The sequence below is a fragment of the Lutra lutra genome, chromosome 18 (genome assembly GCF_902655055.1).
Source record: "Lutra lutra chromosome 18, mLutLut1.2, whole genome shotgun sequence".
In the NCBI taxonomy this organism is placed as follows: Eukaryota; Metazoa; Chordata; class Mammalia; order Carnivora; family Mustelidae; genus Lutra; species Lutra lutra.
The window spans coordinates 8,775,085-8,802,611 of record NC_062295.1 but is presented as its reverse complement, the minus strand read 5'-3'; the positions used below and the strand labels follow the sequence as shown (position 1 = coordinate 8,802,611).

The following is a 27,527-nucleotide window of genomic DNA, read 5'->3' as shown; positions in this document are numbered from 1 at the left end:
CTCCCTCTCTGTCTCTCCTTCTGCCCTTTCCCCTGCTTGTTCGCTCTCTCTCAAGTAAAATCTTAAAAAAAAAACAAAAACAACAAGGCAGTTCTCTGGGGATGAGAAATGATGTGCAGATACATGATGATGTGAGAAAAACAGGATAGGAACAGACAATAAGGGATACCTCTATTCATGTTTAAGTAGGGACAGTTGTAGAAATAAAATCATATATACTCATACTTGGGTTTCCATGGATATCTTTCTTTGTTTTTAAGACTGATGTATTTGGGGCGCCTGCGTGGCTCAGTGAGTTAAAGCCTCTGCCTTCGGCTCAGGTCATGATCCCAGGGTCCTTGGATTGAGACCTGCATCGGGTTCTCTGCTCAGCAGGGAGCCTGCTTCCTCCTCTCTCTCTGCCTGCCTCTCTGCCTACTTGTGATCTCTGTCAAATAAATAAATAAAATCTTTAAAAAAAAAAAAAAGACTGATATATTTATTTTAGAGAGAGGGGGGCAAGAGCAGAGCGGGGGGTGGGGGGAGAGGGAGAGAGGGAAAATCCCAAGCAGACCTGAGCACAGAGCCTGACTTGGGGCTCGATCTCACGACCCCGAGATCATGACCTCAGCCAAAACCAAGAGTTGGACACTTAACCGACTGAGCCACCTGGGAGCCCCTGCGTGGATTATCTTTAAAAAAGACACACAAGAGAATACTAAGATGAAGCACCTTAGAGAAGAGAGCGGAGTGGAGGGCAGCGATGGGAGGCGAGGCTTTTTTCCCGTATATTCTTTAGCCACTGGCCCACTTATGTATCGGGATTAGTGATTTAAGAACAACGATTTATTATGCTGAGTGCCTTTTAAGTCTCTCTAGACATAGGCTGTCTAATAAAACCCACCTCCACCTACCTCCCAATTAGCTTATGAAAAACCTACTAAAACATCGCAGGGTCTCATCCATGCCAAGGCCAGCTCTGGACAGTGGCCAGGAAGAATGTTCTCGATTTCTTCTCTGAAGAGCTTCTGATGCGGGGGTTTCAGAACGTGCCCGTGTCGAGCCAGGTGGGGGCATACACCAGCGGCTGTCCCCAGTGAGGAAGTGAGGGAACGAATCTTCACCAGGTCTGTCAGCCCCGCAGGTCTCTGGTCCTGACCACTCCGCCTCCACGGGGGAAGCCAGAGAACCACACCTTTCTCCAGAAAGGAAACCTGCGCTTCCACCCAATCTGCCCAGAGTCTATTTTAGCCCTCCACCCAGAACTTGAACATCAGCTATTATAAATAGCAAAACCAAGATTACAATTTGACTGATTTCAGTTCTGACGTTAGGAACAGAGGTCGGAGGTAAGTCAGCCGTAAAAGCCAGGGGTCAAAAGAAAACCACAGCGTGGTAGTCAGACTGGGTTAGAACAGTCACTTGGACCTTCCCTCCCACCCCACCCCACCCATGCTGCCTGAGTAACCAATTCCTATGGCTTTGGTCTGTACTAAAGCACCTGAGAAATTCTAACAAGGCCAAAGAGAAGTTTTGTGGGAGTTTGCCAAAACCAGAAAGGACATTCCTCAAGGAAAGTGGCTTCCTCTTTTGGTTCCACGAGCCAGAGAGGGGTGTCACGAAGGCAGGCAAGGCGAGGAGGCTTACCTTTGTTATGAGACATGGCGTAGAGGAGGCAGAGAACAAACAGGGCATGGTAGTCATCATCCGGGCTGTCCAGGGCGTGGTACACCATATCTAGGAAGGGTCTGGAAAAGAGGTGGGGTGTGCATGAGCCTCTTGGCACGCATGGTGAACAGCTCTCCTCTCCCACCTACCCACGGAGTGCTGGCCACCTTTGCCTTTGACAGCTCTGCCCCCAGCCTGCAGTGAGTCCAACAAGGGCTCTGTCCAGCACTGGGCGTGGAGGACAGGCTCTGCCCGTGGGAAGCTAACTCCAGGGGAAACTGAGGAATGGGCCAACTTAATCACTCAACAACCGCGGCCCAGCTGTTCCAGACACTGCGGGGTAAATGATGCAAAGTCCCTGCTCTTGGGGCACTCCCATGCCAGAGAACAGATAGACCACATCATCACCTCGAACAGAAACAAGAGGATGAAGAGAACCAGGCAGTGTAGTAGGCTAACAGCAGACAAGGCACCGACAAGCCCGAACAATTTCAGAACGGGGGCCCTGGAGCCAAGCGGCCTGGATTCCAATTTGGATTCTGCCTCTTCTGAGCTGCGAACCCTTGGGTTAGCTACCTAAAACCTCTCCATTTCCCCATCAGGAAGGACTCCGGGGGAGGGGTGGGGGTTCAACTTGAAACGATGAAGGAAAGGCATCTGGCACAGGGCCAGGGGCACAGCACGAAGGACATGTGGGAGCTGTGACCAGATTTCTATTTTGAGCATTCCGAGGGTACTTCTCCAGGAGCCCACTTTGGTGGGTCCCGGCTCAGCAATTTCTTGGACTGACTTTCCCTGATGGCTAAGAATCGATGTGAGGGTTCACCTCTGATGCTTTGTGGGAGACGTCGAGAGAGCGGCTGCAGATATCACAAACCACACACCCCAAAGGCTGCCTTTCCAGGTGAAGGGCCTGGCCTGGAAAAGACTCTTCATCACCAGGATAATAGAATATGCACAGGTCTGGCCTGTCGGCAGGAGGCTCCGAGCCCGTGACCACCTGCGGCTGCCTCTCTGGAGGCCAGGCTGAGGCCAAGAAAGCAGAGCACCTCGAGGAGTGACCGAGGGCACACGTAACCCCCAGAAGGACGCAGAGCCACTGTCAACATCACTGTCGAGGGGGAGTGAAGAGGTGTGGCTGAGAAATGAGGAGACTACTCACTGCATTGCCCTTTACACTTTTAAAAAAATCTGAATTCCAAGAACGTAGCACTGATTCAGAATATTAAACTGAAAGATGCAAAAGAGAAAGTGGTGCAAACGTTCTTGTCATGATGTTGCAAATAAACACACGACGCTGGGAAGTTAAAGGAAGAGCCTTTCCTTAAAGGGGACATTTACCCCCCGGGCTCTTCCTCCAGGGCCCCAGATCAGGCACCTTTTTGATGCGTGAAGAGTTCTGCCAGGTAGGGATCTGGGTTTCTTTAAGTGCCTGGCAATACCACTTCCAACCCAAGAGCAGGATGAAGTAGAAAACGTTTTCTTGTAACCAGCCACCCGGAATGTGGATTGTGTTTTCATTCGAGAGCAATGCAGATTACCAAATGCCGTGTAGCAGACGGAGGGCTGAGCAGACACAACATCTTCTAAGAGATGAAGTAGCGTGAAACCGTTGGCATTTCGTTTACTGAGTGTACAGGAAGGTGAAAAAGATGCCTGGGGTTGGGTATGAGGCAGAAAAATAAAAAAAGACAAATGACAGGCATGGTATGGTGTAAGTATTGGGGGCAAGGAGGGTACCATTCCCACTGAGAAATGACCAGCAGGAAGTAACTGGAATGTTAGGGACAGCTGCTTTGAACGCTGGCAACATGGAGACCTTTTTCCCTTCTTCATGCTTTTTTCAAAATGTTTTTATATTTTCTGCATGTGTGTTGCTTTTGTAATTCTTTTTTTAAAGATGAGAATGCTTTTAGACATTTTTCAGTTTCTTAGGCCTATATTTAACCCTGAAGGCAGACACAGACCACGATACACAAGGAGTACGAGAACACTTTGTACTATGCTATTTCTTCAGACAAGCGGACCAACGTCAAGATCCACTGCATGTCAAGGAGAACACACTGCCCCCTCCTTCCTCCAGAGTGCAGTCCTTCCTGCTCAGGGCCTGGAATTGGGAGGATAGAAGTCCGTGGCACTGTTCCTGACAACCAACGATTCAACACCTTCGCAGAGGAGAAGGCAGCTTTCGCCCTGGGCCGGTCTCCACCTGGCATTTGCTCTCAGAGCTGAGGGGAGGCTTGACTCAAGAGTCCCAGGGCCATAAGCTTGTGTGTGGGCCCAACTCAAAGCACAAGGATCAGCTTCCCTTATAAGCCATGCGGTAGAAGATGTCAGTTAAAGTCACGGAAAGTTAAGAAACGATTTCAGGGCGCCTGGGTGGCTCAGTGGGTTAAGCCACTGCCTTCGGCTCAGGTCATGATCTCAGGGTCCTGGGATCAAGTACCGCATCAGGCTCTCTGCTTAGCAGGGAGCCTGCTTCCCTCTCTCTCTCTCTTCCTACTTGTGATCTCTGTCAAATAAATAAATTAAATCTTTAAAAAAAAAAAAAAAACAATTTCAACAAACTCTAAGAAAACCTCTCTCTTTACTAAAAAAAAAAAATCAGGGAAAAAAAAATCTCAACCCAACCTTCAAACCTAACATTTCGTCTGTTCATTTTTTTCTTTATTAAATAATACATGGTTATACTTCTTCCTTTAACAAAGCTATGACCGGGCGCCTAGGTGGGTCAATGGGTTAAAGTCTCTGCCTTCAGCTCAGGTCGTGATCCCAGGGTCCTGGGATCAAGCCCCACATTGGGCTCTCTGCTCAGCGGGGAGCCTGCTTCCTCCTCTCTCTCTGCCTGCCTCTCTGCCTACTTGTGATCTCTGTCTGTCAAATAAATAAATAAAATCTTTAAAAAAAAAAACAAAAACAAAACAAAGCTATGACGAGACACTACATAAAATATGTGCTCTGTTTCCATTTATTAGATCCTAAGAAACCCAACACCTCCTGACAGTTTTCACGTAAAAGTAGCAGCTCCTATTCTAGTAAGCAGATGCCCCCCATTTGCTGATACACCCTCCCCCACTACTAGTCATTGGTGGTTGTTCCAATTATTCATATCCTCGCTAACGCTGTGCCAAGCAACCGAAGGTTGTCTTACCCTCCCTTTCTGTGTTCAGAATGATTTCCTGACTTTTCAGGGCATCAGGAGTTGTGTTTTTTGCTGCCAAGCTAAATCAAAAGAGTCTTTGTAAGTTGCAACAACAGAGAGCCCGCACCACACTCCGCTGTTTTTTAATTTAAACCCCACGAGAAGCGGCTCCCTTGCGCATCTGAAAGAAATCTGTCCTGAGCGTTCGATAACTAAGACGGCTGCCAAACGAAGACAGGTGGAGGCAGACGGGTGGGCTCCAAGTCTTGGAGCCGGACTAAGAAATGGGCAGGGGCGTGTGTGCATTCGAGCCCCTCTGCCCTGAGGGTTCAGGAAGTGAACGCTCGGAGGCTCACAGCGGAACCCCGCTGCCGTGCGCCACTCACACGGCAGTGGGATGAGGCTACCGCAGGGTTCTCTGCAGTGGGGCCACTCGGCAAGGAGGAAACTCCGAAATGAAAAAAGTCCTCCTGGCAGTTCCCTGCACACTTTGGGAGCAGCCTGCCACCCAGTCCCACTCTGGAAGAAGGGCTGGTGCTGCCAGTTTCCAGGAAGCGTGGCATCTCGAAGGCCGAAGAGGGTGTAGCTGCAGCGGGCCATCAGTGAAACGAACACGGGCAAAAAGCCGAAGGCGGACAGCAGCACAAAATCGCGCTGGCTGAGCCAAGAAGAGGGCAGACCCTACGGCCGGCGGGGGAGTGTAGCAGTGAGTGAATCAGACAGGCCCCGAGGGGATCCTTCCTGGGAGCAGCAGAGCACTGCCAGGGGCAGCCAGTACAAGGCTGCGAGGCGGCCCACACCCTTTAGGACAGGGCCCACCACCGAGGGGCTTGGGAGAGGTGGCGCCACGTCTCGGTCACCCCCTTCTGAGGGGTGAGCATGACAGAGTTGAGTGCCAGCTCTGTCCCTGTGGCCTCTCGAGAGGGGCTGGAGAAGCAAGGAAAGGCAGGAAGCAGGACAAGTTTGCTAAGAGGCCAAAGAGGCCGTCTGGGTGGGGGGAAGAGGCCCCTGGTTACCTCTGGTGGGCACTGCACCCCCCAGCACCGCTCAGCCCACCTCCTCATCCCAGCGACAGAGCAGCACCCCCTACCCTGACTGGCAGGCTGGCCTCCGGGCTGCCCCCCACCCCATGCTCCCCATGGCACCAGCGTGAGTGCAGGAGGACTGGGCCCACCCACGGCACCTGCTCCACTGCGCGCTCTCCAAGCCCGTAGCGGCGGCGCTCTTTTCCTCGTCCGTGGTGTTCTGTTCCTGCACGGAGGTGCTGGCCGCCAGCTCCGGGAGCTTGCCACGCTCCATGATCACCATCTCTATCTCTGGAAGCAAATACAGAGACGGGGATGAGCTCGGACAGCCTCACAGCCCTAGATTTACAGACACAGTCATCCCAGAGCCAGAGCCAGAGCCCAAGTGGACCGCTCCTAGCGTGTCCAGCAAGCGCGTGTCAGCGGGGACCGGGCATCGGCAGCAAGTTGGGGAGAAATCAGACAGAGGCCAGAACCTCTCTTCCTTTTGTCTTGCCAGTGCCAAGAAACGGGGCCCTGATTTTAATAAAAAAGTGCAAATTGCAGTCATTTATTTTATTTCAAATATGTTTTCCTAAGGCACTTATTGTCCTTATTGACATCACACTTCCTTCCCAAGGGAGCTGAGGCAGCAGAGACAAAAAATAATATGTAGTTAAGAAAGCATAACCAAGTTCACAGAGAAGATTCTGAAACTGTTTACACTCCAGCAAAGGCTTTGACATGGCTGAAGCCTTTGGTTTTCCTTTTCGGCTGACAACCTCCAGAAGGCAGAGGGAGGTCAGGGAGCTCACTGTATTTTTCCCAATTAAATAAGGGCCACATGTAGCAAGCAACATAAGCATGGTGTACGTTTTTAGTTTTCAGGAGGTAATGTATGAACCAACACAGCCGAATGAGAGATGGTTCGCTCCTGGCTCTAAGGGGTCCCTGTCAGAGTTCTTTGACGTGCAGGTGCAGACGTTCAATTAGCTAGTTCTTGGAACCCGGAGTTCAGGTCATTGCCCTCATCTTCAGGAGACAGACGTAGGGAAAAGGATGCTGACGTGCAAAGCTGCACTTGTATCTGGAGGGATGGGACGACGCCCAGGACTCTGGTGGACCCCTGTCATCTATGCTCTTCCCTGGACTCGGGTAAAGGTCCCCAGCTGGCTCTGCCTCCCTTTACCTTCTAGTTTCGCTCTGCACACAGACCCAAGTGATTTTAAGTGGAAATTAGCTCATGCCGCCCTTGTGTTCAGAATTCCCTACTGCCTTCCCATCGCACAGAGGATGAAATCCACATGCCCTCCACAGTGTCGAGGCGGCCTGTTGTGGAACCCGGTCCCTCTCCACCTCTGACCTCACTGCCTGGCCTTCTCCCCAACACCCCTCTCCACCTGTGCTGTGCTTCCTCCGTGCTCTTTGATGGGCCCAAGCTTATGTCTGCCCCAGGATCTTTACACAGTCGCTTCCTCTGCCTGGAATGCTTTCACCCTGGGTCTCTCCCACCCTGGCCTGACTCAAGGACACCCTTCAAGCCTCAAATGCCACCACCCCAGAGATGTCTTCTCAGACTCCCTCTGCACCGGGTTTTAACCTTCTTAAATTTTGATCAAAAATGCAGATTTTATTCATAGTTCCTTAGTTTTTCCCTACTGTCCATTTTCTCTTCCAGAATCCCATCCCGGGGACCATGCTACATCTAGTCGTCATGTCCCCTTTAAGCTCCTCTTGGCTGGGACAGTTTTTGACTCCCCTGCTTCTGGTGACCTTAGGGGTTGAGCCAAGAGAACTGGTCAGGTAGTCTGCAGAATTTTCCTCTATCTGAGTCTGTCTGATGTTTTCAGATCAACAGACTGGGGTAGAGGTTTCTGGGAGGAAGCCCACACCGGGGAAGTGCCCTTTGCGGACCGATGTAGTGAGTACGCGGGCCGGTGACACGGCCCGATCACCACCGATGGTAAGTCTGCGCCACTGGGCCAAGCGAATGCCAGTCAGATTTCTCCACTGGAAAGTGACTTTCCCTCCTCTCTCCCTGCACACTCTGTGGGAGCAAGTCATTAAGCACAGCCCCCCCTTAAGGAGCAGGGAGTTATACTCCGCCTCCTGGAGGGAGTAGCTACATAAATTATTGGAAATTCTTCTGGCTGAATCTGTCCCTTCCCCCTCTTTTTTTTTTTTTTTTTAAGATTTTATTTATTTGACAGACAGAGATCACAAGTAGGCAGAGAGGCAGGCAGAGAGAGAGGGGGAAGCAGGCTCCCTGCTGAGCAGAGAGCCCGATGCGGGGCTCGATCCCAAGACCCTGGGATCATGACCTGAGCTGAAGGCAGAGGCTTAACCCACTGAGCCACCCAGGCGCCCCTGTCCCTTCCCCCCCTTATCTCGATTTTACTTTATAGCATTTACAACTGCCTGGATTTCCTATTTTCTATTTATGGCTGGCTTGTTTGCTGTCTGCCTTCCCCCACTCGAATGGGGGTTTCATAAGAGGAGCCGCCTTCTCTGTTCTGCTCACCACTGGAACTCCAGTGCCGAGTCCAGCGCCCCATATGCAGCAAGTGCTCACCACCGGGATGGACAGTCGGATGGCTGGGCTAGCCCAGCACGGGAAGCTCCAGCAGCAGACAGGGCCGGCAGTGCTGCACGGCTGCTATGACACGTAGCGGGTGGCCCAGGGCTCCACCCCGTCCACCCTAAGGCAACGCATGCCCACCACCCTGGGGAACTCTTCGAGGTACAGCTGTGCCTGCACCTGTCCTCCAGCACACCCCCCACCCATCCACACAGGCCTGGATCACCAGCCCCTTCCTCCCAGGGTGGACGGGAGCCTCCCACGGGGCCATCCCACAGGTGGGGGCTGACCCAGGATTTTCAAGGGCAATGCAGACAAAGGTTCTGTTTGCGGAGTTCTGTGTTTATTCCAGGGTGCCTTAAAAAGAGTCAGACTGCACGGAAAACCTGTTCTGCGGACCTCACTGCTTAGGGGAAGGTGAAATTTAAGGGGAAAAAACCCGAGTGAGTCAATTCGCAGGGAGCTACTGAGTCAACAGCAGTCCGCACAGCATGGCCACAGCAGCGGGCCGGTGGGGGCGCAGACTGCCGTCTGGGAATGATTGTTCCTTCCTGCGCCTGCACCTTCACCCCTACCAACCTCCTTCAGCTGCCTCCCCACGACCAGGACCTCTCTGCGGGGAGAGGAGATGATTCACGGGGCAGCACCTGTCTTATTTTTAATTATCCTCATCTTTCAACCATCTGTTTTGTTTTGCAATGTATCTGACCTTGGCACAGCAATACAAATATGTGTAATTTACAATAAATGCATTTATATTGGGGAGATGCCTGCGTAAATGACATTTATTTGACTGTTTGTGTTTACGGCAGAGCGTGCCACTGAAAACATCGGAAGGCTACCAAGCAGGACGATAGTGCCAGCCTCCGGCTTCCACCCTGGGACCTCTGACACACCTCCTGCCCAGCTGCAGGCTCCCCTCCCTCCCAGCCTGGCTGACAGAGCAGGAACTCATCTTCAAGGACTCCCCAAGGTCACAGGGCCAAGCCCTAGTGCCTCAGCGTAGAGAATACATCTGCGGTGATGTGATTATTCCTTTTTAATTTTTTAATCTCCCTGAACACTCAGAATTCTGGAGCAGACGGCAGTTAAAGATAATCCAGTCTAGTGCTCATCAAACTTAGTGAAGGAGTGGCCTATTAATTTTGAATGACAATTTCCCATAGCACGCCACCACAGATGGGAGCAGAGCTGCTCCGGGTAAAGGGTGGGTGGGTTCCCAAACACCCCCAGCCGCGGGTTTCCTCCTGCACCCTACAGAAGCCCCTGAAGCTCCTTTCTAGAATTCTGGGGCTTCACACAAGACTGCTAAAAACCACCGGTTCAGCCCTGGATACTGTGTATGAGGAAACAGAAGCCCAAAAGCAGAGTGACAATTAGCATAGTTAGAAAAGTACCGGCAAAAAGCCAGGGCCACTGCCCTCCCACTCCCAGGTCCCATCCTCGTGCAGGACCAGTTCCACAAGGGTCTCTCCATCCACAGTGAGGTTTCTGAACCTCAGTTCTGTCCCCTTGGTTCCTACAGCCGTATCCCACCCCCTGTATCCTCATCCAGCCGGCACAGTCAGGGAGCGAGCTGTTCCATGGGGATGAACGCTCTAGATGAATGTACAACAGTCCTTCCAGTGCCAACACAGGTTTCCCCCGCCCCCCTCTCTTTTTAACAATTTTATCCAAACAACTCTTGAAAGTAGTGATTCTTTCCTAGCATCTGTCAACTCCCTGAAACTGTATGTAAAATGCCATGTGGGCATGGGGGGTATAATAAGTTTTGGGGGAGAGGGTCTCTCCAGATTCTCACTATTGTAAAATGGATTCCACAATCATCTTTAAAAGAGGGTGCCAAAGAAGATTTGACCTTTCTTTTCCTGGTGACTCAGGGTCAAAGTGAACCTCCTTTTTAGGCCATACCAGAACATGGGGCATGGTCCTGCAGAGCCTTCTGGGCCCCCACTCCCACTCCTCCTGTGGATATGCGACTGTCTCGGTGCAGCCTTGCTCCCCGCCCAGGGTACACACACCATGCTGCTACCACCAAGGAAACCCCAGATCAGTGGGCTCGTGGGCACGGATTTCCATGGGCAGTCACGGAGGCCAGGACTCGGGCTCTGATGCCGAATTCCCAGGAAACTCCACTTGAACCTGCTACAACATACCACAAGCCCTCATCCCATCTGGGTTTCTATTTTAGAATCTGAAGGGAGGGCGGCAAGAACCCAGCTCAGTTTTGTTTCAGCTTCAGTCCTTTGCCTGCCTCTTGGACGCTTGCCAAGTTTATGTGTTGCCCATACTATTTGTTATTTATCTCATCATTTTATCTGATCTCACTTTTTTCTTTTGATTTAAATACACTTTAAAAGGAAACTTGAGGGGCGCCCGGCTGGCTCAGTCGGTGGAGGGTGTGACTCGTGATCTTGGGGTTGAGAGTTCAACCACCACACACGGTGTAGAGATTACTTAAAAAAATGAAACCTTAAGAAAAAAGGGGGGGGGGGCGTTAAATCACATTTGAGCAACCCGGCTTGCAGGGATTTATCTGGAAGATACACCCCTTAACAATATAAAATGCACACACACAAGGGCATTCACTGAAGTATTACTTGTAATTGCAAAATATTGGAAACTACCTAACTGTCCAAGCATAAAGATCGGTTGAATAAACTTTGGTACAGACACACAGCAGCTGTAAAACAGAATGAGGAAGACCTTGGTGAGCTGATACGGAGTGATTTCCAGAGAAGCCGCTAAGCAAAGAGGAAAGAGAGTGTTTACAGTGTGCTACCCTGTGTGTAAGAGAGAAGGGAGACTAAGAAAACGGAGGCGCCTGGGTGGCTCTGTCGGTTAAGCCGCTGCCTTCGGCTCAGGTCATGATCCCGAGGTCCTGAGATCGAATCTCACATCAGGCTCCTTGCTCATCGGGGAGCCTGCTTCTCTCTCTGCCTCTGCCTGCCACTCTGCCCACTTGTGCTCTCTCTCTCTCTCTGACAAATAAATAAAATATTAAAAGGAAAAAGAAAGAAAGAAAGCATTTATAGATCCTCCTATTCTCACAAAAACAAACGTGGGAAGGCTATTCCAGAAAGCAGCCAAGTTGGTTATCTACCAGGGGAAGAGAAATGGGATGGAATATGGAAAAAGGGACACTTCTTAAACTTACCCTTTTGCGCGGTTTTAAATTTGTTAATAACCCATATATTAAAAAGAAGAAGAAGAAGAAATTAAATCTGTAAAAATGAGAAGGAAGGACCCTTACCAGACCAAAAAAAGAAAGGACCAATATTTTTTCTAAGGCATACTATACCTACCCTGATAGGGAATAAAGACCAAAGAAAGGGCAGACTAACAAGGAGCTACAAACATCCCCCTGGATTGTATACCCTCAGTGGGGAGACAGGTGAGGCATGCAGGGGTGGGAGGGGACTGCAAAGCACCGTAAACTCCTATTTATTAAACAATAAACAAACCGAAACTTTTTAAGATGTATTATAGGATTGAGCAAACAAACGTGTGTACATTGTTGGGAGCCAAGGCTCTCACTGAAGAAGTGACACACAGATTTGGAATGGGGGAAGGCAAGAAAGAACGCTCTGGGAATGGATCTGTGTTGGTCTCAATACTGGAGATATTGCTACGCATTCATGATTTCTAAAATATGCACACACATACGCATGTCTGTACGTATGTACATGTATTGCACGAGTAAATGTATATTTTGTGTACATACACGCATCCGTTTTTTAGATCTGTCCGTTGAAAGGGCCAAAAAGCAAGGCACCCCAGTAGCCATCAGCCCTTCTGGCACCCACATCCTGGCCTCTAATACCACTGTCCACTGAGAGGAAGCAGGGTTTTTCTCTCTCTCTTTTTTTTAACAAATTCCTGTGATTATTTTTTTTTTTTAAGATTTTATTTATTTGACAGAGAGAGATCACAGGTAGGCAGAGAGGCAGGCAGAGAGAGAGGGAGAAGCAGGCTCCCTGCTGAGCAGAGAGCCTGTGCGGGGCTCGATCCCAAGACCCTGAGACCATGACCTGAGTCGAAGGCAGAGGCTTAACCCACTGAGCCACCCAGGAGCCGGAAGCAGGGTTTTCCAGAGAAATGGCTCGTGTCAGGGATGGGCATTCCCCAACCATTCCAAGATGAACGTGGAATACCTTATCAAGCCAGAAAGTATAAGGATTGCTCAAAAGAAATGACAGGAGCTTAGCACAAGGACACAGCAGCCAGTGCAAAAGGGTTCCCAAAGGCCAAGTCTGGGACAATTTGAGCATCGGATGAATTCAATCGGTAATGAAATACAAACCACTAAAAACTGAAATCCTTGAGTCTGTGCCAAGAACTGATAAAGAATGAAATGGGGAGAAGGGAGGAATCCTGCTTGCAATGGAATGCTGAGGGCTGATTTTTAAACACGGAGAGAGTGCCGACGTTGGAAAATGAACGTTTTGCCACCAGTCTGGTGAAGACAGGATCAGGCAAGTATCATCAGCGAATGCCGGCTCCCATGGGCACTGTAATGAGGCACAGCATGTCTGTATTATCTCTAAGCGCCTCCCTGTGAATTAGTTGTAAAGAAAAGAGAAAGCGATTATACAGCAGAGAGAAGGGTCACCACAGCAGGTGACCAATATTCATGTCACCCGTGAGGGTCAGGGGGACAGCACATGCCTCCAGGTGGGACACTCTGAGAAGGACAGGACACCACCTACACCACAGTCCACCCGAGAATGCGTAACCTCCATGTAATCACAAAGAAAACACCAAAGACAGATGAGGGAGTATTTTATTAAAGCAAAGGAGGGAGAAGTTGTGCATTCTTCAAAAATGTCACTGTTGTGAAAGAGAAGGCTGTGGCAAGATGTTCCAGGGTCATGAAGGCCTGAGAGACGTGACAACTAAAGGAACTACCTGACCCCAGGCTGGTGGGGGAAATACGCTAGAACGGAGATTATCGGGCCAACAGACAAACTGGACAGGGACAGCAGAAACCCACACTGGCGTGGACAGCTGCCCTGGGGTCATTCAAGCCAAAGCCCGATTCTTAGCAACTGGGTGTTCACACGCATAGGAGCGAAGCGACAGGATAGATGCAACTCACCCAGAAACACACACACACACGGACAGAGATAGGGAAAACATAAATAAGAAACCAAATGGGCCATAACATGTTATACGATGAACCCGGGTAAAAGGTAAACAGGTGCTCTTTATACTATTTTTGTTTCTCCTAATTCTTATAAATCTGAAATTATTTTCAAATTAAAAAAAAAAGCCTCCTTAGTCCTCTAAGCATACAGCTGGTGTAAACAGGAAGCAAGTGTGAAAGTGTACGCCATGAGGGAACAACCAGGAGCAAGGCCTCCTGTGGACTGGGACAGGGGGGTGGGTGGGAGTGGGGGGCGCGTGGGGACATGAGGGAGGCGTGAAGGACAGCACGTCCGGCTGGCCCGGAGCTGATGGCTGATGTCAACAAAAATCTTCTCACCGCCCCATCCCACTTACAAACACCCCCGCATCCCACAGCTGGAGCAGTGCTGAGCTGGCCTGGCGTCTGCATTCTATAGGAGGGCACACTGAGGGCAGAGAGAGATCGAGGTGCTGGGCCTCTGCCCCGCTGCTGGGGGGGCTCCTCTCTCGGCACGGCCCATCAGCCACGTCCTGGCAAGGAGCACCTGTGTAGCTACAGTCCCAGCACCAGGCCCTGGACCCACCACCGTGAAGGGCTCCTGCACCCCAGCCTGGTGGGTGGTACAACCCCTTTACACAACTATAGCCTTGAGCCTCTGGGAGTCGAGGACCTTCCTCGTGAGGCTGGGCAGCTGGGCGGGGAACCCCAATCTCCAGCTCCTCAGGCCTCACAGGCCCCGCCCCGGCCCTCAACCTCTTGTCATTTGCATAAAAGCCCCCAGAACAGGACAGGATTTGCATAGCCATGGGCAGAACAGAGCAGCACTAGTCACGAGGACCAAACGGCGGATGCAACCCAAGCTGGAAGGTTGGAAAGTGGAAAGATGGTTGCCAGAGGGGCGGTGGGAAGATGGGGAGTTATGTATTTAAGGGGGATGGAGTTTCAGTTCAGGAGGATGAAAAGAGCTATGGAGATGGACGGTGGTGCAGGTTGCACGACAGTGTGGATGGACAGGCGAGCCCGAAGGACCCCCAGCACCCGAGGATGTCAACCTCTCCCCCTCCAAGTGACAACTCTGGCCAGACCCGGGAGCTTCCCTGATGCTCTGACACTCTGATTTTTTTAAATAACAGCAATGATCCATCAACTTGCCCAGGATGATGTACATTCTAGTCTGATTAATATTTGGTAAATGAAGTGCTTTTCAGGGAAATGGCAGGCATGACCTCCCGACAGTCTTTGACTTCACAGACTCAAGGATTCTCTAAGTTGCCCTCTGTGTTCTACATTCCAGGAATCAAAATGAGGACAGATAATAAAAAGGGGGAAGGGGAGAATAAGAAGGCCCTAACAAGAATGTTCAGGGAAGGAGGAAAAAATGCCCTTGCTGGTTACCTAGGAAATAAGGGAAGGCCTGAATGCTATTGGCTGGCTCTGGAGCAGAATTTCCAGAGGCACCTGGCAACAACAGGGTGTGTATGGGCTGGGGATTTGGGGGAGCCTCTTCCTTTGTTTTGTTGTTTTCCTTGACTGAACAGCACAAGATTGCATTCCAAATGTTTTTTTCTAGGAAGTTCCTTATACTAGTTAAGCCCACGTCTCTCGTCTCTGCAACGGTGGCCCAGCCTCCTAATCCTTCTCCTCCCTCCCTTCCTGCTGTCCGCCCCCCGCCACACACACACACTCACCCACACAGCCACCTCACTAATTCGTTAGACAAATGAACAGCGAACCAGACTTCGTGGAAACTCACGGTAGGGAGTGGCAGGGGGTTGCCTGAACACACACGGTCCTTCCAAGCTCCTCACTCTGCTCTCCACCTTGGCCAGGCTGCCTCTGCAGTGCTCCTGGGCCACATGGTTGAGTGCTGAGACAGTGATGCTCTCATTTCCGTCAACCTGAGGGCTGTGCATTGTGAAGCCTCCCATGGGGAAGCAATGACTTGCCCAGGGTCACAGAGCTGCTCAGGAGCAGCCTCTCCAGGGTCTAGGAGTCAGACCCCCACCTACCAGTGGCTAATCCACAGCTCGTCCCAATGAGGAAACTCTGTCAGCCGTGGGCTTGGCTCTGGCTTTGCAAGAGGAGCCAGAAATGAGGCCAGGATTCCATTTCATTTCAACTGAGGCTTCAAAAGAAGGAAAGGAAAAAAAGCAAAAAACAAAAAACAAAACAGGCAAAGCTGGGGTTCCCAACGTCCGGGCACCCTTCAACTCCCAGCTGACCTGGCATTTTCAAAGTCAAGGATGGACTCTTCACTCCGTGCCCTTGCTGGGATTCAAGAAAAGAGTAGGTCTTTAATCTGAAGACATGAAATCAGTGCCTACTTTTTCCATAGGCAAACACCAAAACTACACCCTATTTTTCAGACAAGAAATGCAAACAATTTGCTCTCTTGTTCTAGGTGTGCTTATTAAGTTACTGCTCTGAGTGGCTCCAAAAAGAGACAACTGTCCTTTCAGACTGACATGCATCGAGTGAACATTTGTTTGGCCACGGGCACGAGGGTACCCCTCTTTTTCCTTTTAGTGTGCAATTTCTGCAAATTTAGGGGCCCTGTGATTTTCTCAGTTTCCAAATGAGTCACTCATCAGTTGGGACCCGAAGCCAAGCAGAGGGGTCCAGAGGCACACACTCATTTCACACTTCTTCCTTGTCTGGGCTTCAGTGTGGAGGAGGTGTGAATTCTGGTTGCATTTGTAGAAAAAGAACATGTTAATGCCGCATTTAAATCAGGTCATGGCAAAATTGTGACTTGTGACCATACGCCTTTTTATGCCTGTGCCTTCTGCCACCTCGCCGAGGCAAGATTTCCCCCACGAGAGCGGGGACGCCAGGGTTTGCAGGGGAAGCTGCGGCCAGCATCTCTTCACTCCAGAGCCGCCCGCGCCGATTACAAGCAGGATGTCAACAGGCCTCTAGATCCAGGGACAGGACAAGAAGCGCCAGAGAAAAGTCATCTAGAGGGGAGAAGAGCCACAGAGCCGTCTCCAAAGGGCAAAGGAGCGCAGAGAAACAGTGCAGCTTTCTCGGGGAGCATCTGCTGTTTCTGCTGGCTGAGCATCCGTGCCCCCTTCTTCTGATGGACACACCCTATTTTCTTTTTCACCAAGGGAGTCATTATCACGGGATCAACAAGCAACCCAAGCCTGACCAGTCGGCACAGAACACCCTTCTACAGCAACGGGTGAGCCAGGCCCATCAGTGTCACAGGGCATCGGCCCCCAGGCTGGAGCTACAGCCGATGGGAAGAAGCAGCTCCTTCTCTGCTCAGTGGTAGGCAGGCAGGATGAGAGCCTCGCGCTCCCGGTGGTCATCTACATCCGGGGCCGGCCCTGCCCAGGCCTTCCGGCGATACGAACAATAATCACCCTTTGGAAGCCAGTCAGAGTCCAATTTCTGACTCTCAGAACCACAAGAATCCTAACATACATTCATTAAAAAAAAAAAAAAAGAAAGAAAAGCACCATGTGAATTACAGTTTTTAATACTCAATTTCCAGATGGGGAAACTGAGGTACGGAGCTTAGGGAGACCAGTCGAGGCTCACAATAAACCTAGACATGACTGCAAGGCATCCCATCTCTTAGCACGTCCCACATGGACGTGGTGGCCTGACGCCCTTCCAAGTTGTACGACCTAAGACCTTCCTGGTTTCACCCAGACACAGGCTAAGGAGAGGACACCCACTGGCCACACCTGAAATCTAAGAACAACCAAGAGTCAAATTCACCACACACAAAGCCCCGCTCACCTGAGCGGCCGCGGCCCAGGGAGGTGTGTCATAGCTAGACAGGCCTGTGGGAGCTATATTTATTTATGTTGAGCTGGGTGGGAAGATGAGAAATATTCCATAATATTTTGGAATGACTACTGTGTGTTCGAGAAAAGAGGAGGACACCAAAATGTCGAGGGCGGGGGCGACCGTTGAGAATCCTGTTCAACTAAAGTTCTAACATCAGCATCAACTGTCCAAGCAAAACCTCTGGGGGAGATCCCGGGGCCCGGTCTGGTACAACCTGGCCGAGAAAGCACCCAGGAAACAGGTTTTTGGAGGCTGGTCAATGTTTTCCCCCTTGCCCTGGGCAGAGGACAGGCAGGCTCAGCATTTGGGGAGTCATCACCCCAATCCCAACAGCGAGCTGGAACGGCAGCCCAGCCAAGCCGCTTGCAGCCCCGCACGCCAGGACTGGGCTGCCGGGCTGACTCACTTGCCTGTGTGCTTGTGGCCAAGCCTGCCCTGTCCACACCAGGGTTAGTCATGGCCAGGCCTGGTTAGAGAGCAGCCCTTAAAAGGATTGGAATGAAAGAGGTAGCATCTTTCCAAAACAAAATCGACAGGAACACAGAGTACAAAATGAGGAGAAATCCTCCTCCTTTACCCCAGTGTGGCCACAGGACAACTAAACCCCAGGGGTTTTACCCAGACAGCTTTCTCCTGAGTTTAAAAAAAAAGAGAGAGAGAGAGAAAAGATGCAACTAAGCCAACTCAGATGGCTTGCTTACCTTGCCTTTGCCCCTCACCTCCCCACCAAAGACATACTTGTCGGCATCCGTGTCCCGAGCCAAACAGGAATTCCTTTGTCAAAGCGCTTCCTGCACACTTTTAACAGGAATAAAAGCATGCGGGGGTCTCAGCCTTACAAAGGGGGCTGGGCGGCACCAGAGAGATCCTTCAGTTAGACTTATCAAAATGGGATCTTGGCATTTCCTGAGAACTGCCAAGAGATTCAGAATGGGGCCAGCAGGGTGGAGAAGGGGTTGGGTTCTGGCTCCGAAATCACAGCAAACTGCCCAAATCAAATGAGTTCCCAGTCACGGATTTACGGAGCTACTCCATCTGCCAGTTCCAGACCCTCCCAGACTAGCGACTCCCACAGTCCAGACTGATGGGCCGACGACAGCTGCTGGCTTTGGAGCAGCCACAACCAGCCCTGCACCCAAGAGGACAGCCCACAGCTGGAGCTGAGGACAGCCCGTGTGTTGCAGGAAGTGTGGGGGGAGCTCACGTCCAGCAAGCGGAGCCCCCATCCCATTTCTACCCCATCCTCTGCTCCACCCCGGGTGCCCGGGGCCGTGGCCAGAGACCCCATCTGTGTGGCTGTGCACCCAGCCCCTGACACCAGAGAGCCAGCACGGCTGAAGCTTGCCTAATTCCAGAGCACACACTGTTGTCCAGATCGAGAAGGTGTTAGCATGTGAGTCAGCGCGAGGTGGAAATTCACCCAGAATCATCCCAACACAAAAGAGAAAGAGGAACGAATGATTTGGCTTTTTGAGCACATGTGCCCCGAACCCCGGTGTACCTCACTCACTGTCCGAAGATAAGACAAGTCTGAAGACTGTGCTCACTGTCCGAAGACAAGACTTCAGACAAATCCTAACGTAAGAATCTAGGGGATGATATCTGATTACTGGATCCCCAAAAACATAATTGTCTTAAAGGTATATAATCTCATTAAACATGGCTTTTCTTCCTGCAGTGCACTGGAAACAACGACCCGCGTCAAAAACCAGAATGGCAGGTGACGGGGACGAACAGAACTGCAATGAGCATGACAACAGTGGTAACAGCATCAAGTGCTTGTGACCCAGGCCAGGCACTGCTCCGAGCACAGTACGCATATTCACTCATTCCAGTCTCAGAATGACAAAGTAAATACCATCTGCTAGCCTCTGTTTACTGATGGAGAAACTGAGGCACAGGGTTCCGAGTCAAGAAGCCTGCTCTGGGTCACCCATGCGATGAGGGTAGGGGACCTGCCTACAGCTGCCTGCAAAGGGCTGGGCCTGCAGAATGAGGTACACTGGCGTCGGGGATGGACATACAACGGGGACCAGACACAAGGACAGCCCGGCTCGCGGCGCAGGCGGCAGGGTGGCGTTCACGGGCACACTCACCTTCACTCTCCCCACTCGTCCTGATGCCTTTTGAACCACCCTCAGTACCTTTAGTCTTCTCAGCGTCTTCCTGGGCATCCTCGGCGGGCCCCTTCTCCTCTTCTTCTTCCTCCCCAACGTTTTTGTAGTTGGGTCTCTTCTGCACCCGCCTCTTGCCCTTGTGTTTGTTCATCTCAAGGGAGCGCTCAAGCGTCTCGGTGGGCTTAATGAAGCACCGAATGCTGGGCTTGGCCTAGGGAAGTCAACACACGGATTGGAACCTTGGAATCTCACCGGACACCATCGTCAAGCTGCCTTGAGTTGCTGCCCCAAAAAATTCTATTTGCGGAACAAAAAAAAAGGCTACCTCCTACTTCATCATCAGGACGATGATGAACACCACCATGGTTAAGTCATCAAAACGAGGGCACCAGCTACCATTTACTCAAGCCCACCACCCTAAGTCAGAAACTCGGCACCTTACCAACACCAGCCATGGGCTTCCCAAAGGCCATCGCTTGTCAAGGAAACAGCCTTCTGGTTAACACCTTTAGGGCACTTTGCATGTGCCAGATGCTGCTCTAAGGGCCCTGACTGCACGATCTCATTTGAACTTGACAACGACCCCAGAAGGTTCTCCTATCATTTCCCTCCCTCTATAGATGATAAAACAGAGTCTTGGAGTTGGTAAAGGACCCACCCACAGTCAAAGAGCCAGGAGGTAGCCAAGTTGAGATTCAAACCCACCTACCATCCACCCAATTTAGTTCCTCAGTATGGCATGCTACTGTTACTGACTTTTTCAAGATTTTATTTATTTGAGAGAGAGAGCAAGCAAGCACATGAGCACAGGGGAGGGGCAGAGGGAGAAGGAGAAGCAGGCTCCACGCTGAGCAAAGAGCCCAACGCTCGGCTCAGTCCCAGGACCCCAGGATCATGACCTGAGCCAAAGGCAGATGCTTAACCGAATGAGCCACCCAGGCATTCTTAACTTCTAATTTAAATAAATGTATGTTAATGTATGTATACTGCTACAGGGCAAGGAATACCAGTGTCTCTTATTGTTGTAAAAATAAGTAACAGAAAAGAAAAAGCAAGGTGTACTAGATGTAGCCAAATGCTGGCTCTTTAAAAAGGGGGGCTTGGCAAGTACCAGCAAGGAGTTAAACTTGTCCCCAAAGGAAGCTGGAAGAAGTTCTCCCCTGAGAAGTCAGGAGCTTTCTAAGAGAAATGAAAGAGGCCTGTGGGAAACACTGATTTATGTCTCAGTCAAGGTAACAAACATGAGATAGACAGATGGCCACTCCCATCTTACAGATACGAAAACAGAGACTCCAAAGGACAAAGTGACATGCCCATGTCACACAGCTCCTGAGCCAAGAGTCAGATGTGGAACTGAAGACTGCCCAATCCCAAAACCCAAGCTCCTCCTGAAATACAGGTGCTTCCTCAGGAGTTCAAACTCAGTTCTGGGCTCAGTTCCCTCTAAACAGTGTTTACATGCAAATGGACCGGGTCTAGCAAGAAAAAAAGACAAAAGAAAACTAGTCTGTTTGGGGCAGATTCTGACTCAAGTATTTCTCTCTTTTCAGGGTCTGGATGATGCCCAGACATCCTTTTGTCATTAAAAAAGGAAAAAGTTCTAAAGAAAACGTTTCCATTATCTTGATATGGTTTATCCATCTTCTCAATTTACCCCCAACCAACCACCCACGGTACTCTGGGGGCCACCGTACCTTGCCAGTAAGTGGAATATGCTCAAGGAGCACAGATTAATTTCAATAATGCTCAAAACAAAACCTAATTGGAAGCTAAATTAGCATCCAAATCCAAACATTAATTTTTATTTACTCATTTTGGATTATTCATCCACAAAAATGACAGATAAATTGAGATAGGATTCTACTGCCCAGGAAACCCAGAGAGTGCATTACAGACACCAATAAGTGGGAGCCCAGAGATGGGAGCCCCCCGGGCGTGCCGCATTTGACAGACAGCATTCATCAGAACCCACTCAGGATGCTGTCTGATCGAACACAGCCCTGGACAGCCCCTTCATCTTCTGCTGAAGGACTTGAACCCAGGAAATTAGGGTCCTGAGATAAAGTCACTGCTTCCTCTGATCACCACTTACTCCCATACGCAATCAAAGCTTTCTGAAACAGAAAACCGAGACTGAAGCAGAGCAAAACATCGCCCGGTTAGGAGGTCTAACTAAAACTTCACGTGGATGGATGCAGAAACCTCTCCCTGAGCTCCTTGTGAACTCAGATGTACAGAAGTGGCAGAACAAAGGGAAGTGAAACAGCGTGTGAGGCCCAGGGCTGCTCAGAGCAGTGTGATCCCCAGCTGGACCCTGCCATGAGCTGTAGGTCCTCTCTGAGCATCAGAGTCCTTGTCTAATACACAGGGTAGATAATTCTGGCCTTCCAGAACTAAACGTAATACGGATGTAAAAGTTCTTTCAGTAAGCATCCGACATCGGAGTCACCTTTCTCTCCCTGCCTCCTTACAAAAAAAAAAAAAAAAAAAAAAAAAGGTAAGAGTCAACTGTGAAAATAAATTTAAAAACTTTCCAAAGGGATCTGCTCTTCTCGATGGTCAGGTGTTGGGAGGACATGTTTACTGGGGAAATTTCAAACCTTTAAAATGCAACCCTACCCAGGGAACAGCTGGAAATAACCTAAATGTCCATCAATAGGAGAGTGGTTAGGTCATTACGGTCTGCCCATAGAATGGGAATCCACGTACATGTTAAGGAGACCTAGGTCTTTTTGTAGCTGTGTGCCTGGATTCCAAACTGGTACCAGGGTGGAGAAGCATGAGCGGGGAACTCAGCAGGGCCCCCTACAGGTAAAGCTCTTCAAAGGCCCATGTGATGCTATGAACGGCTTTTCCTGGAAAGCAGCCTACAAATATTTTAGGATTTCATCTCTGGGGGATAAAGGAGTTCATCTCTGGTCCTGCACCTGCACAAGCACACTTGCATTTTTTCTCATTTCTAGACCTTTCTGTCTGGTCTGAAATTTCTAATCTGGTATGCATGTTAACCTTTTAAAAAAAATTCATCAGGAATCATTTGGACATTAGAACTTTGAACTTTACTGTTCCTTTTTTTTTCTTTTATATTCAAAAGCCTGTGTTTTTCTTAATACTGATAGCATCAAAACCCCACAGTTACCATGGAGAAGCTGACAAGGCCTGGCTGGGAAATGTGGACAGAGATTCATGATTGTTCCTGTGGCTCCTGTCAAGAGCCTTCTGGCTACTGGCCTCTCAGGACTCTCCATGTGACAGTGGACAATTCCAGTGTTCCAGATGTAAAGTCCACAGGAGCAGGGCCCATCCAGCTTACACCCTCCGCAACCCCCACTGCCGTGCACTGCTATGCTCTCAACACAAAATCAGGTGCCTGGAGCAAGGCAGGGCCTCAGTGGGCTGCTGTTGAATGAATTCATGGCTGCGTGGTATGTGCCCACGCTGCACCCAAAGTAAAAGAGAGAAGAACAAAGAAAAGTGTGGGATGGAAGAAAACAGGAGTCCTTGGAAGGTTAACTTTAGCACGGAGCAAGAGCAAGGATGGTGAAACTAACCAAAAGAAAGGGAAAAGCTCACTTCAGAGTCAATGTGATTTTAGGGATGGCCCAAGGGCTGAACTGCTCCCTAGTGTGCTTCTGCCCACTGGCTAACCATACCTCACTCTAGCCTCCACTCCTCCACCCTGAGGCTTCCAGCCTTGTGCCAAGTGTAAATACTCCAGAAGGTGACTCCCCAGGGGTCAGGAGTAACTAAGGCCTTTCGGGCTGTGGGATTTGAGAGCCAGCTCTGCATGGAGAGCGAGAGGGGCCTGGAGCAAGGGGTCAGGAAGGCCCAGACAAACACATGTAAGGCCCAGGTGTTGGACACGGGAGAAGACACAGCACTGTCAATGCCCCAGGTGTTGAACAGAATGCCCTCTGTTAGGTCCAGGAGCGCCCCCCACCCCCAGAAAGGCCACGTGCACACTGCACGTGAGAAAGCGAGCTGCAGTCAAGCAACCCATCCGGGATTCTGGTTACAATTAAAAAAATAAAATTATCAATTAAAACCTGGCCCTCTGTATCATGCTTTCCTGTGTGGAGAGATCTGGGCATGACAGTACACACAGCAAGGTCTGGAAGGCTCCCCAGGCTCCAAATAGTTTTCCCTTCTAAAGAAGACAGTGAAGCTGGGGGAACTTTCACTTTCTTTTCTAGTTGTTTCTGTGTCCAGTCACTGTGCCCAAGAAAGTATTACCAATGCCATTTAAATGTAATGAGTACCTTCAAAGAAAGTAGTTAATGTCACTAAACTAGATGCTTAAAAATAGGTAATCCAGGTAAATCCAGGTAATCCTGGGTGGCTCAGTAGATTAAGCCACTGCTTTTGGCTCAGGTCATGATTCCAGGGTCCTAGGATCAAGTCCCGCATCGGGCTCCTTGCTCAGCCGGGAGCCTGCCTCTCTCTCTGCCTCTGCCTGCCTCTCTGCCTGCTTGTGTGCTTTCTCTCTCTCTCTCTCTCTTTCTGACAAATAAATAAAGTCTTTAAAAAAAAAAAAGGTAATCCATTACTTTTAGAGTATTCCGCCACAATTTTTTTTAAAAAGGCAGCTCTAGAAATGGGGTGGGGTTAGAGACTGAGGACGAGCTACCAGAAATGTCTTCTGTCTTGCCCTAAGGTACGCACAAATGTAATTCTAAGCACAAAGCCACTGACGATCACTGCACTTTATGCTATCCCTCGATTTAAAAAACATTCACCTAGGGCGCCTGGGTGGCTCAGTGGGTTAAGCCGCTGCCTTCGGCTCAGGTCATGATCTCAGGGTCCTGGGATCGAGTCCCGCATCGGGCTCTCTGCTCAGCAGGGAGCCTGCTTCCCTCTCTCTCTCTCTCTCTCTCTCTCTCTCTGCCTGCCTCTCCATCTACTTGTGATCTCTCTGTCAAATAAATAAATAAAATCTTAAAAAAAAATAAATAAATACAAATAAAAATAAATAAAAATAAAAAACATTCACCTAGAGAGAGGAGTCAAGATGTCAGAGAAGTAGCAGACTGAGATGATTTCAGGTCGTAAGAGATCAGTTAGATAGTTATCAAGCATTCCGAACACCTACAAATCCAACAGGAGATTGAAGAGAAGAAGAGCAGCAATTCTAGAAACAGAAAACCGACCACTTTCTGGAAGGTAGTGGTAAGTGGAGAAGTAAATCCAAAGTGACGGGAAGATAGACCAGTGGGGGAGGGGCCAGTTCATGGCAAGCGGTGGAGCAACGGAGCACAAAATCCGAACTTGTAGAAGTCTGCTCCACTGAGAGATGTCGCTCTAGAGGCTAAGCAGTGGTGGAGCCCTTGTGGGGACAATGTGGTCTCAGGTTCCGTGGGGTCACAGAAGGATCGGGGGTGTCTGGGTGTAGCAGAGCTCGCAGGTATTAGAGCGGGGAAGCCAACTACAGAGACGGAGCCAAGGAGGGAGCTCTCAGCTCGAGGTTACCTTAAACCGTGACCCACAGCACAGTTGGACCACTGCTCTTCAAGCACAGACGCCACAAATGGCAGATCCGGGGAGACACACCAGAAGAGCAGCGCGACAGGCATCTGCTGGGTTTGGAGACTCCAAACGGGGGTGTGCGCCAGAGACAGAAATGCTCAGTCACAGGCCAGGTGAGCTCGGAGCCCAGCCAGAGACCAGGGAGATGGGAGTGATTGAGCGCTTTTCTCCGAGGGCGCACTGAGGAGTGGGACCCCAAGCTCTTAGCTCCTCTGGGGTGGATATGGGGAGGCCGCCATTGTCATTCCCGTCCTCCAGAGCTCCACAGAAAGCGTTCAGGGAACAAAGGCTCCCAAGAGCGAACCTGAGCAGATTGCTCAGCCCAGCCCCTGGAAAGGACAGCGCAATTCCACCTTAGGCAAAGACGTTTGAGAATCACTGCAACAAGTCCCTCCCCCAGAAGATCAGCAAGAACATCCAGCCAAGACCAAGCTCACCGATCAAGGAGAACAGTGGAACTACAGAGGAAGGAAAAGCAAAGCATGGAATTCATGGCTTTCTCCCCATGATTCTTTAGTCTTCAAAGTTAATTAAATATTTTTAGTTTTATTTTTTTTCATCTTATTCTAATTTTTTTTAACTTTTACTATTTCCTCTTTTAAAGTTTTTTAACTAGTTTATCTTAACAATACCGTCCTAAAAAAAATCTTTTTAAACCTTCATTATTATAGTCATATTTTATCCTTCATTGTATCCAATTTTATTTTTTGTATACATATAGGGTTTTTTCTTCTAAAAAATTTTGGGATACAACTTCTTCTAATAGATCAAAATATACTCTAAATCTACCACATGGCTTTGTTCTAGTTTCCAGCCTGAGCAAATTCTCTCCACTTTCTTTTTCTTTCTTTTCCAAACTAACTTATCAACTCCTTTTTTAGATTTTTTTAAAATTTTGAACTTTACAGTCATATTCCATCCCTTCATTATGTTTACCCTTATTTTTGTATATATATAAGTTATTCTTTCTCTAAGATTTTGGGATGTAATTTCTTCTGAGACCAAAATACACCCAAAATCAAGTGGTGGCTCTATTCTATTCATCGGTCTAATATACACACACAAACACACACACACATATATATATATTTTTTCTTTTTAAAAAATTTTTGGAACTTCTTTTTACCTCCTTTCTTCCCCCCCACCCCCACCCCCCCAATTTGGGGTCTCTTCTGATTTGGTTAACGCACATTTATCTGGGGTCTTTACCACCCTTTTAGTATTTTATTCTCTAGTTCATATATTCTTATCTAGATAAAATGACAAGGTGGAAAAATTCACCATAAAAAGAAAGAACAAGAGGCATGACCGAGGATGGGACCTAATCAATAAGGACACTGGTAATATGTCAGATCTAGAGTTCAGAATAACAATTCTTAAGGTGCTGGCTGGGCTCAAAAAAAGCATGGAAAATATTAGAGAAACCCTGTCTGGAGAAAGAAAAGCCCTTTCTAGAGAAATAAAAGAACTAAAATCTAACCAATATGAAATCAAGAAAGCTATTAATGAGGTACAATAAAAAACGGAGGCTCTTACTGCTAGGATAAATGAGGCAGAAGAGAGAATTAGTGATTTAGAAGACCAAATGACGGAAAATAAAGAAGCTGAGCAAAAGAGAGACAAACAACTACTGGACCACAGGGGGAGAATTTGAGAGATAAGTGATACCATAAGACGAAACAATATTAGAACAATTGGGATTCCAGAAGAAGAAGAAAGAAAGAAGGGGGCAGAAGGTATACTGGAGCAAATTACTGTAGAGAATTTCCCTAATATGGCAAAGGGAACAAGCATCAAAATCCAGGAGGCGCAGAGAACCCCCCTCAAAATCAATAAAAACAGGTCCACACCCTATCATCTCATAGTAAAACTTACAAGAATTAGTGACAAAGAGAAAATCCTGAAAGCACCCCAGGACAAGAAGTCTGTAACACACAATGGTAAAAATATTAGATTGTCAGCAGACTTATCCACAGAGACCTGGCAGGCCAGAAAGAGCTGGCATGATATATTCAGAGCACTAAACGAGAAAAACATGCAGCCAAGAATACTATATCCAGCTAGACTATCATTGAAAATAGAAGGAGAGTTAAAAAGCTTCCAGGACAAGCAAAAAGTAAAAGAATTTGTAAACACCAAACCAGCCCTATAGGAAATATTGAAAGGGGTCCTCTAAGCAAAGAGAGAGCCTAAAAGTAGTAGACCAGAAAGGAACAGAGACAATATACAGTAACAGTCACCTTACAGGCGATACAATGGCACTAAATTCATATCTCTCAATAGTTACCCTGAATGTAAATGGGCTAAATGCCCCAATCAAAAGACAAAGGGTATCAGAATGGATAAAAAAAAAAACCATCAATATGCTGTGTACAAGAAACTCATTTTAGACCCAAAGACACCTCCAGATTTAAAGTGAGGGGGTGGAAAACAATTTACCATGCTAATGGACATCAAAAGAAAGCTGGGGTGGCAATCCTTATATCAGATCAATTAGATTTTAAGCCAAAGACTATAATAAGAGATGAGAAAGGACACTGTATCATACTGAAAGGGTCTGTCCAACAAGAAAATCTAACAATTTTAA

The 27,527-nt window shown here is 49.1% G+C and overlaps 1 protein-coding gene across 9 annotated transcripts in view; it reads right to left on the bottom strand.

Moving 5' to 3' along the window:
* CLEC16A (C-type lectin domain containing 16A) overlaps nt 1-27,527 on the bottom strand; it is a 204,945-nt gene that overhangs the window by 128,006 nt on the left and 49,412 nt on the right. For 8 of the 9 annotated variants that reach the window (XR_007124298.1, XR_007124297.1, XM_047712900.1 and 5 more), the window contains exons 10-12: nt 19,397-19,628; nt 5,973-6,105; nt 1,627-1,727 (exon numbers count right to left, since the gene is read on the bottom strand). Coding sequence is in view for 7 of the 9 variants with exons in the window: in XM_047712900.1 (XP_047568856.1) it covers nt 1,627-1,727; nt 5,973-6,105; nt 19,397-19,628 (466 nt within the window). In the remaining 2 variants the exon portion in view is untranslated. The remainder of the gene's footprint in view (nt 1-1,626; nt 1,728-5,972; nt 6,106-19,396; nt 19,629-27,527) is intronic. The other variant, XM_047712898.1, reaches the window with a different exon arrangement.